The following is a 16,411-nucleotide window of genomic DNA, read 5'->3' on the forward strand; positions in this document are numbered from 1 at the left end:
TAACTAGAAAGTTTGGGAAACTGAAAGGTCTGAAAATAGATAACTCACCTGAACCAGATGATGTACAGCCCAGGGTTCTGAAAGAGGTGGCTGAAGAGATTGTGGAGGCATTAATAATGATCTTTCAAGAATCACTAGATTCTTGAATGTTTCCGGAAGACTGGAAAATTGCAATTGTCACTGCACTCTTCAAGAAGGGAGAAAGGCAGAAGAAAGTAAACTATAGGGCAGTTAGTTTGACCTCAGTGGTTAGGAAGATGTTGGAGTTATTAAGGATGAGGTCTCAGGGTACTTGGTGGCACATGATAAAATAGGCTGTAGTCAGCATGGTTTCCTCAAGGGAAAATCTTGTTTGCCAAATCTGTTGGACTTCTTTGAAGAAGTAACAAGCAAGATAGATCAAAGAGAATCAGTTGATATCATGTACTAGGATTTTCAGAAGGCCTTTGACAAGGTGCCACACATGAGGCTGCTTAACAAGCTACGAGCCCATGGTATTACAGGAAAGATTCTAGCATGGATAAAGCAGTGGCTGACTGGCAGGAGGCAAAGAGTGGGAATAAAGGGAGCCTTTTTTTAGCTGCCAGAGACTAGTGGTGTTCCACAGGTGTCTGTGTTGGAACCAATTCTTTTTACTTTCTATGTCAATGATTTGGATGATGGAATTGATGGCTTTGTTGCAAGGTTTGCAGATGATATGAAGATAGGTGGGAAGGGGGCAGGTGGTTTTGAGAAAGTTGAGAAGCTACAGAAGGACTTAGATTAGGAGACTGGACAAAGGAATGGCAGATAAAGTACAGTGTCAGGAAGTGTATGATCATGCACTTTGTAAGAATAAATATAAGAGTTAACTATTTTCTAAATAGAGAAAAAATACAAAATACTGAAGTGCAAAAGGACTTGAGTCTTTGTATATGATTCCCTAAAGGTTAACTTACTGGTTGAGTTTGTGCTGAGGAAGGCAAATGCAATGTTAGCATTCATTTCAAGAGAGGTAGAATATAAAAACCAGGATGTAATATTGAAATTTTACAAGACACTGGTGAGGCCTCACTTGCAGTATTGTGAGCAGTTTTGGCCCCTTGTCTTAGAAAGGATGTGCTGAAACTGGAGAGGGTTCAAAGGAGTTTCATTAAAATTATTTCCAGGATTGAATTGCTTGTCATATGAAGAACTTTTGATGGCTAGAATTCAGAAGAATGGTGAAAGACCTTGATAGAGTGGATGTTTCCTGTGGTGGAGGGACTAAGAGCACACAACACAGCTTCAGAATAAAAGGACATCCTTTCAGAAAGAAGATATGGAGGAATTTCTTTAGGCAGAGAGTGGTTAATCTGTGGCAGCTGTGGAGGCCAATTCTTTATGCATATTTAAGGCAGAGGTTGATAGATTCTTGATTGGTCATGGCATGTAAAGATATGGGGAGAAGGCAGGAGAATGGGGCTGACAGGAAAAATGGATCAGGCATGATGAGATGGTGGAGTAGAATCAATGGTCTAAATGGCCTAATTCTGCTCTTATATCTTATGATTAACTGCTAATAAGCAGACATTGTTTTCAGGTAATTGATATAAATGGAACTTTCTGTGCCATATTGTAATGCATAGGAAAGAAGGAATTTCAGTTTCATGAATCATCTAATCAACAAGAGTAGTACAGCACTAAGTAAATAAAATGCTCTAAAATATGAAGTTAATATAGAATCTAAAGAACAGATGATAGATCATTCTGCCCCATTCATTGCATTTGCAAGAAACTGATTCCATCTATATGCTCATGATTCATTTACCTCTATTCCCTGTCTGTTCATGAGTTTGTTTAAATGCCTCTTAAACATTGCTATCAGATTCTACCACCTCCCCTAGTAGCATATTCCAGGCACTCCCATTCTCTGTGTAAAAAAACATCACCTTACATCTAGCTCAAACATTCCCTCTCACCTTAAAGCTATGGCCTTTGACAATTCCACCCTGAAAAAAGGCACTAATTATCCTGTCTATCCTTTTCATAGTTTTATATACCTCTATCAGATCACCCTCTCCCTGTTCCCGCCCCCCCCCCCCCCAAAAAAGCTCTGGAGAAAACAATTGTTCAACCTCTCCTAATACACTCCAAATCAGGCCACATCTAGTAAACCTCTTCCACATTTGCAACATCACTTTTCAAATTTTATACTCAATACCCTAACCAATGAAGGCAAGCATGGCATTCACCTTCTCTACTACCCTATTGAATTGTGTTTCCACTTTAAGGGAAGAATGATCTTTTTTCAGAAATGGTTCCTTGGGTGACCTCTATTCCAAAACTCAACAGGTATAAGCACCCATTGACCAAAATCCAACCCATGTAGTAAAGGGAAAAAAAATAATTCATTTGGTAAAGATCTTTGGAGAGCCAATACTCATTGCAAATATAAATATGGTATTGTTACCATTGCTACTTTGCATGTTCTGACTGGAGATCCATGAATAATATTTACCAGCTGACCTGCATGAATGTTTAGAATGGGGAAAAGAATTGCCAGCAACAAAGACTACTTAGGATTCTTGGACCAGGAAATAATTATTGGGGAATAACCTCTTACGCTAAGGATTTTAGGCCTATAATGAACAATAATTACATTTGTTTTCAAATCACAATATGAGTTACATAAAGCAAAAAAAATGATGAGTTACAACTATTTTTATTACCAAGGTTGAAAATGATGAATTCATACTTGATGGCATAGGTGACTTTTCTAGTCAACAGTGAAGTTTGGTGGACAGGCAGTGTCAATTCATTGCCTAGGCTATAGAATATTTAACAAGGTGACTGGAACAAATGAGAAGATACAAATAAAAAAACCTGCAATTTCCAGATAATACTTTTGAACAGTGCTTCTTGTAGAAGCTGTAAAGGGGCTTCTCTTCCTCCACCATCAACTCTGCTCTTAAATGCATCTCTCCCATTTCACGCACATCTGCTCTCACCCCATTCTCCTGCCACCCCACTAGGGATAGGGTTCCCCTTGTCCTCATCGACCACACCACCAGCCTTCGGGTTCAACATATAATTCTCCGTAACTTCCGCCACCTCCAACGGGATCCCACCACCAAGCGCATCTTTCCCTCCCCACCTCTCTGATTTCTGCAGCGATAGCTCCCTATGCGACTCCTTTGTCCATTCACACCCCCCCCATCCTTTCCCACCGATCTCCCTCCTGGCACTTATCCTTGTAAGTGGAACAAGTGCCACACCCGCCCTTACACTTCCTCCCTCACCACCATTCAGGGCCCCAGACAGTCCTTCCAGGTGAAGCGACACTTCACCTGTGAGTCGGCTGGTGTGGTATACTGCGTCCGGTTATTCCGGTGTGGTCTTTTATATATTGGTGAGACCCAACGCACACTGGGAGACCATTTCGCTGAACACCTACGCTCGGTCTGCCAAAGTAAGCAGGATCTCCTAGTGGCCACAAATTTTGATTCCACGTCCCATTCCCATTCTGATATGTCTATCCATGGCCTCCTCTACTGTCAAGATGAAGCCACACTCAGGTTGGGGGAACAACACCTTATATTCCATCTAGGTAGCCTCCAACCTGATGGCATGAACATTGATTTCTCTAACTTCCGTTAATGCCCCCTCCACTTCTTTCCCCACGGCTTAGTAATTAATTAATTAATCCCCCTTTTTTTCTTTTCTCTCTCTCTATCCCTCTCACAATCACTCCTTGCCTGTTCTCCATCTCTCTCTGGTGCTCCCCTCCCCCTTTCTTTCTCCCTAGGTCCCATGATCCCCTCCCTTCTCCAGCTGTGTATCCCTTTTGCCAATCAACTTTCCAGCTCCTCCCCCTCCTGTCTTCTCCTATCATTTCAGATCTCCCCTCCCCCTCCCACTTTCAAATCTCTCATTATCTCTTCTTTCAGTTAGTCCTGATGACGAGTCTCGACATGAAACGTTGACTGTACTTCTTCCTATAGTTGCTGCCTGGTCTGCTGCGTTCCAGTGGCATTTTGTGTGTATTGCATACCATCTTAAATGAAAGATTTGGTACTACTCTTCCCATATGATCCCTTATAATTCAGCCAAGCATTTGACACATAGTACCTTTCCTAGCATACACATCAGCTGAGATCTTATGCAAGCAAATCAGATACTGAATGTGAATTTTCTTACCTATATTTGGTTGCCTCATTTCACAATGAATTTTGAAAAAAGAATGCTTATCAGTAGTTAAATCAAGTCCAGGCAGTTTTACTTAAATTTCAAATTAATTTTATACAACACAGATCAAGTATTTTCCTTGATTTTGAGATTCCAACTGTGAGGAAGTGATGGGAAACTTCACTGATATTCCTGGAAACAAGACTAGTACTTTGTAGCATCTGTTTTTTTTATTTTTTAACAATACAGACACATGGGCTTTTGATTAGAATTTTAGTTTGCATGACAACTGACATATCTATAAAAACCTGAAACCAACCAATATCATAATGCAGACTACAAGAATAACAAAGAAACTGACCAAGAAAGCACAATTAAAGTGATCTCTGCTTTTGGTCGCACTTGCTCCTTTTAGGTGACAAGCAAATACCAATCTCAAAAAAAAATTTGAAAGTTAAACCAAGTGATCCAATTAAAATTCCTTGGATAATCAAGGGATAATTTCCTCCATGTGATAATTTTCACTCATTCAGAATACACTGATGAGAGAGATAAATACTTCATTTCTAGGGCTATCAAGGGTTCAGGGAGAACAGGCAGGAAAGTAGAGCTAAGCCAAAGTCCAATTATCCAAGATCTTATTCGTATGCCCTACACTTGTTCTAATTTTTAAATTCTTAAGAGTGCACAACACATCACATCACATTGTCACACAGATTTTCTATTTTAATGCTGTACAATGTTGGGAAATTGCCACTTTAGTCTCAAATATGAGAGAAAAAATGGCCTTAGTGATTAGCACTAAATATTTAATAAAAGAGAAGCTGTGTAATATATTCCACTTCCAAAACTGGGTTCCAATGAAGTGATGGAACAGAATTTCAGAAATACTTTAATATACTGTCAAAACTGTTTTTGAATATTTGGTGTAGGCAGCTGTAACCAACTTTCTTCCTTTTTTTTGCAGGACATGGGCTTTCATTGGAAAGGCTCAATACAGAGGCTCAATTGCACTTGGGTAGCTGGTGATGAGCTACATTCTTGAATCACTGCAATTGTGTTGCATATTGGTTGATAGAACTGTTCTTCAGGGCAAAGCATTTGCACTTTATATGGTACATTACTGAAAATACATTTATGACCTACATATTGCAACAGAAAATAAAGTGAAATATGGATAAAGCATTTAACAATTTAAATTTTCAGCATGAGATACCGGAATTGATCACCAAAAAACTTGTAAAAGAATTGCCCAAACTGAAAACAGTTTTAATGTTATTACTAAATAACCAACCTTTATCTTGTGTAAAACATTAAATACATTGTATTTTGTATATAAATCTGTACAAAACATATGCTCCTTTCTTTTTGAGAATGAAAAAGGTATCCACAAAACATGTACAGGAATCAGGTGTTGTAGCTTTACAGACACTTTAGTAGCAAGTATGATTTACAAGATATATCAGAGCTTATTATGTAAAAAAAAACAAAATACACACACAAAAGAAAATAAAATTCATATGTTTCCTTTACTTGAGATTTTCAATAATTGATCTGTATTTGCTTTAGCATTGGTTAGGTCACTCGAAGGACTAACAAAACATTCACTCTATGTGCAAGATTTGGACAGTTCTTTTACCAGCCTAAAATGTACAGATGTGAATTCATGTTAATTTTATCAAATCATTATACTATTTAAGTTATAAACTTATGAAGTGAAATAAGAATCTTACTGTAATTTTAAAGGAATAATCTGAGATCACAATATTAGCTGCTGAGCCACATTTGTTCCAGATTTAATCCTTCTTTCATACCACAAAAGCCAATATCAGAATGAAGAGCCCTGCAACTATCATGAGCTTTCATGGGTCAGGAAGAGAAAAAGTGGTCAGTGTTTCTCTGCCATTTCCTGTCAGACTTGATGAAAGTTTTCAGACTAGGGGATGATCAGGCGAATCAGGATATCCAATCCTAGTGTTCATTTGAAAACATGAAGAATGACTACTGTAATTACACGTGGGGAATTTCTGAAGGTACAGCCAAACATGAAAATCAACACTTTCAGGAGAGGAACTAAGGAAAGAAAAGTACATTTAATTCATTTTCAGGGCAGCTGAGGTAATCTTTCAAAGTGAACTATTACTAATAAAATTAAAGTGCATTTATAAACTAATAGCATTATTTCTAAACAACTGAAAAGTAAAGGATTTCGTATTTTGATTCTGATTAAAATACATTTCCAGATCATTCAGAATATTATACACCCTGTTTCACTCCAAATTTCTGCTTGTGCCTTATTACATAAAGATTTCTTTTAACTGCATGTCCTCAAAGACTGAAAAGATAATGTGAAGCTTTGAAATTTGCTCTGGTTGCAATTAACTAGCTATGTTTTTCTTCAGATTGCTTCTTTATCAACAATTGACTATACAATCCTAGAACATTGATGTAACAAAAGGCATTGGGGTACATTTAATCAATTGGGCTGAGGACAATAGCACCAGCTGATATTGAGTAATATGTGTTTACATTTTATCAGCATTAAAAGAGCTGAGTAGAGGCCATGGAAGCATTTTCAAATAGGATACTATATTTTCAGGGGTATATTCATGAAAACAATCCAAAAGATTTGAGTTAAAAAAAACTCTTAAATAAGTATTTATTCTTAGAAGATACAGGCAGGTAAATCCCTTTAAGTTAACCTTTGCAACGACAAATAGGTATAATCCTCAATTTGACAAAGTTCAAACTCATACTTTTTGCTGTAGCATCATATGATTTTAGGCACCAACCATGATTGTTTGGGCTATGTCTTATCCTGGCCTTCGCCACAGTACAAAACTCTGTAAAGTAAGGTTATTGCAGGGAATTTTTAACTCACTTCATGTATTGAGCACATCTAAATAAAGTTTGGCTGAGGGGGAGTTTGGAGGGGCTCTGCACATAGCTTTAATATCTAAAGGACAAGAAACCAATAAAAAATTGAAGCACATAAAGTGATATTCCGAACCTTCCAAAGTTGCAGACTTTGCACGCCATCTGTTTGGGAGTTGATAGAGGGTAAAGTGTAAATTTCTGATCAACACTGTATGGCAGGATCGAGCCCTCTGCTCTCCAACCTCTAACATATACCAAATATTCACAGCATGTTCTATTGACCACAAGGAACTTGTTTACTCCTTCACACTTTATTGAATTATAATTTTAAAAAATTTAGAAGATGCACTTACATCTTGGATTTCAGTAATCCACTTGCCTGTCATCTGATTTAATACATTTTCAAGGTGTATTTTTAACCTGACAGTAGGAACATTATGGTCTTTGTACTGAAATCTATTATTTGAAGAGAGCTTTTACCAATAGAAATGAAATATAGTGACATCTTGTATTAATATTTGGGGTTTAGAATTTTTAAAAAATCAAACATTATAAATAGGTGATGTCATACATACTTTTATACTGTACAACCAAATGAAATTTCACAGGAGTAATTAAGACATGTTCAGGTTAGCAGAGATTATTTTCATATTATTGTTATGGAAACCATGCACATTGTAATGTTCAGCCAACAGCAATGAAATGTGAGCCTTCAAATTACAATGCTAGTTCCTCCCATACACTTGCACTTCCTTCATCATTAATTTTAGTTGCTATCCTTTCCCCTCTCCAAAAAGATGTGTTCATGAACACAATATCACACGAACAGAGAACAGAGATATGGACCAAATAAGGAAAATATGGCTTTTTGGGAATTTAGACTTCTTCATTATTCAAAGAAAGTACTGTGTTTACTTATTCTCAGCCTATTTGCTCTTTGTGCTGTCTCTGTACTTTGGTTTCTTAAATATAGTCATTGCCAATTTAATCATTTTTAAAGTCATAGACATAAATTATTAAGAAGCTAGGTAACTGCATTGGTACATTTATGGTTTATCACTGAAACTTTACTCACATTGATAATCCCAAGTAAAATAAACATTTCTCCCCTTAAAATAAATCACCAAGTGCTTCCAATTCCCTTCCCAGGGGACAGTGTTGAGGTTCTTATTGATGTCCTGCTTCTCTTTCGAGTATACAGTCATTAGCATTCTGTGAAAGCATATAGCCTGGTAAACATATGCATTTATATGAGCCCTCTGTGTTCTCACAGTTTGCATTCCTGCAGAGTGGTATGGTGTCACTGAGATCATCACATTCATTTATATCTGGAAAAAAAAAGTAAAGGTGGTAAGTAAAAAATTCATCTCATTGAGTTTAATGACATCCAGCATAAAATTTTGCAATACTTCCACTCACAAGAACTCTAAAGTTCAAATGAATTCAATGCTATAGGCCAATACTGCTCATCCTGATGTCTGTGTGACAAACCTGTGTACTTAGTGGTCATCCACATAAATAACCAAAATCCTCCCTGTTCCTTCAGATTTAAAGAGCCCCTTCTTGCACAATGTCCCATTTCCTTGCTCTGGACAAATGTACAAGTTCTTTTTGTTGGCCTCAAAGCTTGGAGGGAAGAATGCAATGAAATCACCATCACAAAATAAACTAATGATCTCCACCATAAACAACAGGTTTCCTGGCTTAGACCTCCTGTATAAAACTTGGAAAACACTAAATTACGTTTGATCGAGACATAGCTAAAAATAATATCCTCAAGTGTTATATTAGAAGTTTTGCAGAATATGACTTTGGCAAACCTGATCAAGCAGTTCAAACACTCTATAAATTCACAATAACACCATTGTCGTTGGTAAAACCTCATATTGCAACAAGGAGACATAAAGGAGTTGGATAGATTGGCTGGTTCAGTGGAATCACAACAACTGTCTCAAACTCATCAGCAAGACCCAAGATACTGCTTGTGGACTTCAGGAAGGGGAAGGTTTGTGACAGTCTTGAGGGATCAGTGTTGGAAAGGGTGAACAGCTTTAAGTTCGTGGGCAACAACATTTTGGAGGATCAATCCTGGGCTCAATATATTAATGAAATCATGAAGACAGCTTGCAAGCAGCTCTTGGAGTTTGAGGATTATTTGGTATGTCAACAAAGACTCTTGAACATTTCAATAAATGTATGTTATACAGCATCCGGACTGGTTGTGTCAGAACCTGTTATGGAGGCCCCAAGGCACAGGATCTCAAGAGGCTGCCGAGGCTTGTAGACTCAGCCAAATGCATTAGATCAGATAACTAAATTTAAAATTGACATATAAAACATGATTTGCAAATAATTATATGAAAGAACATAAGAACTAGGAGCAGAATTAGGCCATCTGACCCATTGAACCTGCTCCACCATTCAATAAGATCATGGGTGATTTGGCTGTGAACTCAGCTCCGCTTAACTGCCTTTTCCCCATAACCCTTAATTCTCCTCCCATGCAAAATTCCATCTCATTGTGTCTTAAGTGTATTTAATGAGGTAGCCTCCACTGTTTCCCTGGGCAGAGAATTCCACAGATTTACTGGTCTCTGGGAAAAGCAGTTTCTCCTCATCTCCAATCAAAATCAATTCCCCCAAATCATAAGGCTATGTCCCTTCATTCTAGTAATTACTTTCTATTAAAGAACATGATAATAAGAAGGAAAGTTTTCTGGATCAGCATCATCATTTAATGTGATTATGGTTGATTAGCTTCACATTCCCATTTATTCCTACATTTTAGAAAATCTCACGAGGTTGGTGTAAACAACACATTATCTTTTTAGAAAAGTTAAGAGATGAAATGTTGGAAGAGACAGTGTCACCAATTGTACCAATGACGGGAACAGTTCTATTCAGGATTAAAGGTTGAAAATATTGTGATAGGTTGGCGACTGGTGAACAGAGGTGGCAGATATCTGAAAAAGGAAATTGCAGAAATGAGTTTACATGGACACAAATGTTCACTTACCTACACAAGTCATTTTTGTCATATCAAGCTCAAACCCATCAAAACAATCACAGGTGTATCCTTCCTGTACTCGTACACATCGACCATTTTCACAGCCATTCAGAATTCCACACTCCTCTGCTTGTAAGCCTTCAAAGCTACTGAAACGACCTGTAAAAATGGATTAAAAAAAATTTTCAACAGCAGTGAAGATTGTATGTCTCAGGTATTTTGCCATTCAAACTGCCATAACCAGATCCCACCACCTTATATTCAGTTTCTGCACCAAGGATTTTGATGGTCAGTAATCCAATGTAATGTATATGTCCAAGATGTTAAATTAAGACAAGTTTTGAAAAAATATCCAATTTGAGTTCAGATTACCAGTTTACAAATTGCAATGGCTTGTCCTAAGAAAAGTTTATTTATGCTTACATTGTCCCCTACTTTTGAGGTCTGTTTTGAGGCTAACATCTCATTAGACAATGGCTCTTAGTTCCTCCACTGTCTCATAATCCATTCACTTTAAATGCAGTCTTTCCCACATATCTAAGGTCTATACTGAATGCTGATTAACTGTAAATGTTCTGTCTAAATCATTCCTGTAGATTTTTTATTCTTTTAAGGCCATCTTCTTTTCTAGCATGCATACTAGAACTATTTTGTATAGAACATAGAATAGTACAGCACAGTACAGGCCCTTCAGCCCACAATGTTGTGCCGACCCTTAAACCCTGCCTCCCATATAACCCCCCCAACTTAAATTCCTCCATATACCTGTCTAGTAGTCTCTTAAATTTCACAAGTGTATCTGCCTCCACCACTGACTCAGGCAGTGCATTCCACGCACCAACCACTCTCTGAATAAAATGCCTTCCTCTAATATCCCCCTTGAACTTCTCACCATCCTCTATCATGTCTCCTCTCATTCTCCTTCTCTTCAAAGAGTAAAGCCCTAGCTCCCTTAATCTTTGTTCATAATGCATACTCTCTAAACCAGGCAGCATCCTGGTAAATCTCCTCTGTATCCTTTCCAATGATTCCACATTCTTCCTCTATTGAGGCAACCAGAACTGGACACAGTACTCCAAGTGTGGCCTAACTAGAGCTTTATAGAGCTGTATCATTACCTCACAACTCTTAAACTTTATCCCTCGACTTATGAAGGCTAACACCTCATAAGCTTTCTTAACTACCCTATCTCCCTGTGAGGCAACTTTCAGGGATCTGTGGACATGTACCCCCAGATTCCTCTGCTCCTCCACACTACCAAGTATCCTGCCATTTACTTTGTATTCTGCCTTGGAGCTTGTCCTTCGAAAGTGTACCACTTGTTTTAAATCAATTGTCACAGTTCAAGTCATGTCAAGTCACTTTTATTGTCATTTCGGCTATAACTGCTGGTACAGTACATAGTAAAAATGAGACAGTGTTTTTCAGGACCATGGTGTTACATAACACAGTACAAAAACTAGACTGAACTAAGTAAAAAAAAACAACACAGAGAAAGTTACACTGGACTACTGACCTACACAGGACTGCGTAAAGTGCACAAAAACAGTGCAGGCATTTACAATAAATAAAAACAGGACAATAGGGCAAGATATCAGTCCAGGCTCTGGATATTGAGGAGTTTTATAGCTTGGGGGAAGAAACTGTTACATAGTCTGGTCGTGAGAGCCTGAATGTTTCTGAGTCTTTTCCCAGACGGCAGGAGGGAGAAGAGGTTGTATGAGCGGTGCATGGGGTCCTTCATAATGCTGTTTGCTTTGCGGATGCAACGTGTAGTGTAAATGTCTGTGATGGCGGGAAGAGAGACCCCGATGATCTTCTCAGCTGACCTCACTATCCGCTGCAGGGTCTTGTGATCCGAGATGGTGCAATTTCCGAGTGATGCAGCTGCTCAGGATGCTCTCAATACAACCCGTGTAGAATGTGATGAGGATGGGGGGATGGGAGGTGGACTTTCCTCAGCCTTCATAGTAAATACAGACACTGCTGGACTTTTTTTGCTGTGGAGCTGGTGTTGAGGGATCAGGTGAGATTCTCCATCGGGTGAACACCAAGAAATTTGGTGCTCTTAACGACCTCTACCAAGGAGCCGTCAATGTTCAGCGGGGCGTGGTTGCTCCGTGCCCTCCTGAAGTCAACAACCATCTTTCTCTTTTGTTTTGTTCACATTAAGAGACAGGTTGTTGGCTCTGCACCAGTGCATTAGCCGCTGCACCTCCTCTCTGTAAGCTGACTCATCATTCTTGCTGATGAGACCCACTACAGTCGTGTCATTGACGAACTTGATGATGTGGTTCGAGCTGTGTGTTGCAGCACAGTCGTGGGTCAGCAGAGTGAACAGCAGTGGACTGAGCACACAGCCCAGGGGAGCCCCCGTGCTCAGTGTGATGGTGTTAGAGATGCTGCTCCCAATCCAGACTGACTGAGGTTACCCAGTCAGGAAGTCTAGGATCCAGTTGCAGAGGGAGGTGTTCAGACCCAGTAGGCTCAGCTTTCCAATCAGTTTCTGAGGGATGATTGTGTTGAATGCTGAACTGAAGTCTATGAACAGCATCCGAACGTTTGTGTCTTGTTTGTCCAGGTGGGTTAGGGCCAGGTGGAGGGTGGTGGCAATGCTGTCATCTGTTGAGCGGTTGGGACGGTACACAAACTGCAGGGGGTCCAGTGAGGGCGGCAGCAGGGTCTTGATATGCCTCATGATGAGCCTCTTTTTAACACTTCATGATGATGGATGTGAGTGCAACGGGATGGTAGTCATTTAGGCAAGACACTGAAGACTTCTTCGGCAAGGGGACGATGGTGGCGGCCTTGAAGCACATTGGAACCCTGGCGCTGCTCAGGGAGACGTTGAAGATGTCAGTGAGAACATCTGCGAGCTGGTCTGCACATCCTCTGAGCACTCTATCAGGGGTGTTGTCTGGTCCAGCAGCCTTCCGTGGGTTGACCCCACACAGGGTTCTTCTCACATCAGCCACAGTGAGACACAGCACCTGGTCATTTGTAGGAGGGGTGGACTTCCTCGCCGCTACGTCATTTTCTGCCTCAAACTGGGCGTAGAATTTATTCAGCGCATCTGGGAGGGAGGCATCACCTGCACAGTCAGGTGATGGTGTCTTGTAATTGGTGATGTTCTAGATGCCCTTCCACATGTGCCGCGTGTTGCCACTGTCCTGGAAGTGGCTGTGGATTAGCTGGGCGTGTGCACGCTTTGCCCCTCTGATGGCTTGGGACAGTTTGGCCCTCTGTTTTTTTAAGAGATGAAAAATATACCTTTGGATAAATATTCCTAACATGCAATTCAACAACTATAGACAGTAACTACAAGTTGTATTTGCTTTCCAAAATTCTGTTCCATTGACTTCAGTGGTAAATTTAAAGATAAAATTGTTCAAAACTATACTCAAAATGAATACCTGATGACTCTTTGGCAATTCAAATGCCAATGAGAGATGATAGTGGTTCAGAGAAAAGCATAACATTCAATTTAACCACAATTTAAACAACATTTAAACACAAAATATAATATATCTTATGTTGGTACAGCCAGTGAGACTGGGTTTATTCCAGTTCTTGTAATTACTGACTGTACTTGGTGCATTGCATGTTAAGCATATTTATGAAAAGATACATGTCTCACCTATATCTCTTAAAAAAAAACTTAACTGTAACAATTGCTGATCTTGCATCCCTTCCCTGTGGGTTTTTGCAGTATGTCCCAGTTTTCTCCCACATCCCAAAACTGTATCACCTGGTGGTGAAAATGTGGGGAGAATTTATAAAAATGGAGTTAATATAAGATTGTGAAAATAGTGGTTGAAGGACAGTGTTGACCAGTTACTCACTAAGTCATCTAAATTATTTTTGGAAAGTGCACTATAAAATGTTTCAGAACCAAGAGAGAATCTGAAGATTCAGGAAATCCAAGCAACACACTCAAAATGCTGGAAGAACTCAGCAGGCCGGGTAATTCACTGGAATTTAGAAGAATGCGGGGGAATCTCATTGAAACCTATCGAATGTTGAAATGACTAGATAGGGTGGATGTGGAGAGGATGTTTCCTATAGTGTGGGTGTTCAGAACTAGAGGGCACAGCTTCAAAATTCTCCCCACATATACCCTCCTCCCCCAGATTCTACCTCTGACCTATGTAATCTGAGCAACATAGAGAGGCAAATTAATCCACTAATTTGCACATCTTTGGGGTGTGGGACATACTGCAAAAACCTCAAAATTGGAAGAAAGAAAATGAGGGAGGAGTAACCCAAGTGTGGCCTCATCGCAACAGTAGAGGAGGCCATGGATTGACATATCACTCAGGTTGGAGGAACAACACCTTATATTTCACTTGGGTAGCCTCCAACCTGATGGCATGAACATCGTTTTCTCAAACTTCTGGTAATCCACTCCCCTCCCCTTTCACCAGTCCCCATCCCTTTTTCCCCTCTGACCTTATTTCCTTGCCTGTTCCTCCCCCCTTTTCTTTCTTCCATGGTCTTCTGTCCTCTCCTATTAGATTCTCCCTTCTTCAGTCCTGTATCTCTTTCACCAATCAACTTCCCAGCTCTTTACTTCACCCCTCCCCCTCCTAGTTTCACCTATCACCTTGAGTTTCTCCCTCCCTCCCTTCCCCCCATTTTTTAAATCTACTCCTCATCTTTTTTTCTCCAGTCCTACTGAAGAATCTCGGTCCAAAGTGTTGACTGTACTTTTTTCCATAGATGCTTCCTGGCCTGCTGAGATCCTCTAGCATTCTGTATGCATTGCGATAAAATGTTTAGGGCTTTCAGAAAGTGTCATACTGTGGGAAAAGGAACGAGTGGCACCACAATTATTTAAATATTCAGTGGGGAGAAGGGTGGTAATAGGTGTAGCTTGTGGCAGTGGTGTGAGGGTAAAAAAAAAGTGCTTTCGAAGCATTACAGTTTAGCAGGTGTTGGTCCCATTAGAAAAGCATTTCCACAGAAGTAGGTGCCAGTTTTACATTATTCACAACTCCACTAACTAGTCCCTTCATTCCCAGCTGTTGAGGAAAAGGATCATTTTTTGAACAAAATGTTCCTGAAGAGCCAAGAGTACTGCTCCTTCCATCTTCATTACTGTGCATTGCTTATTTATATATTCCCTTCCAGAATTTCTCCTTTTCATACACAGTACTTTGTGCTCACAACTTTCTTTCACATTTCCTGATTCCTTTCCTGGATTCTTCTAAACTCCTTTCCCAACTACCTCTCTCCATGCTTACCCCACTTTCATGAATGCTTCTTGCACCTCTCTCAATGAAGCTGACCATTTGAATGTCTTCCTTTCTATCCCATTTACCTAGTTTTCTCTCACAATTACAATCCTTCATTATTTCCTTCCTGTCTATCCCAATTAACTTTCCCATTTTGATTACTTCTTCTTTCTGCTCCTCAGTCTTCATCCCTTCCTCTTTTCAATTATTCCAAATCTCAAAATCTACCCAAAGGCTGCCATCATTGTTGAATCACTTTGGAATATAGCTTATTATCAGTAACATTAAATATGCTGTGAAATTTTACGTTTTGCATCAGTAGTACAGTGCAAGACATAATAATGACAAAAATTAATGAAGAGTGCTCAAGACAAATAATGAGTTAGTGTTCATGGACTCAGGGACTATTCAGAAATTTGATGGCTGTTTTAAAACACTGAGTGTGTGTCTTCAGGCTCCTTTGTTAGACAACTGAGAACTTGCAATAGAAAACCACAGCTCAATCACTGGGGCTCAATTTCAACTGAACCATAGCCTACCTGTTCCAGAGAAGTGAGCTTATCAGTTAATGTACAGCAAAATTACTCATCTTTGGATAGTTACTGTGACAAAATTTCATTGTGTTTAATACCATAGGTCATAGGAGTAGAATTAAGCCATTCAGACCATTGAATCTGCTCCACCATTCCATCATGGCTGATCCTGGATCCCACTTAACCCCATACACCTGCCTTCTTGTCATATCCTTTGATGCCCTGACTGATCAGGAAACTATCATCTGCTGCCTTAAATATGCGCATGGACTTGGCCTCCACCGCAGTCTGTGGCAGAGCATTCCACAGATTTACTACTCTCTAACTAAAAAAATCCCTGCTTACCTCTTAACTAAAGGGTTCATATTCAATTCTAAGGTTGTGTCCTGTAGTTCTGGATACCTCTACCACAGGAAACATCCTCTCCACATCCACCTTATCCAGTCCTTTCAACATTCAGTAGGTTTCAATGAGATCCCTTCATATTCTTCTAACTTCTATTGAGTACAAAGCTGACAAACGTACCTCATGCATTAACCCTTTCATTCCCAGAATAATCTTTGTGAACCTCCTCTGGACTCTCTCCAATGACAACACATCCTTTCTGAGATATG

The 16,411-nt window shown here is 39.6% G+C and overlaps 1 protein-coding gene across 2 annotated transcripts in view; it reads right to left on the reverse strand.

The window, feature by feature from the left end:
• Nucleotides 1-4,354: 4,354 nt before the first annotated feature.
• LOC132389583 (latent-transforming growth factor beta-binding protein 2-like) overlaps nucleotides 4,355-16,411 on the reverse strand; it is a 408,009-nt gene continuing 395,952 nt past the window's right edge. For both annotated transcript variants that reach the window (XM_059962068.1, XM_059962075.1), the window contains 2 exons: nucleotides 10,040-10,189; nucleotides 4,355-8,351 (listed from right to left, as the gene is read on the reverse strand). In XM_059962068.1, coding sequence (XP_059818051.1) covers nucleotides 8,191-8,351; nucleotides 10,040-10,189 — 311 coding nt within the window. In that variant the 3' untranslated portion in view covers nucleotides 4,355-8,190. The remainder of the gene's footprint in view (nucleotides 8,352-10,039; nucleotides 10,190-16,411) is intronic.

This window comes from Hypanus sabinus, chromosome 2 (genome assembly GCF_030144855.1).
Source record: "Hypanus sabinus isolate sHypSab1 chromosome 2, sHypSab1.hap1, whole genome shotgun sequence".
In the NCBI taxonomy this organism is placed as follows: domain Eukaryota; kingdom Metazoa; phylum Chordata; class Chondrichthyes; order Myliobatiformes; family Dasyatidae; genus Hypanus; species Hypanus sabinus.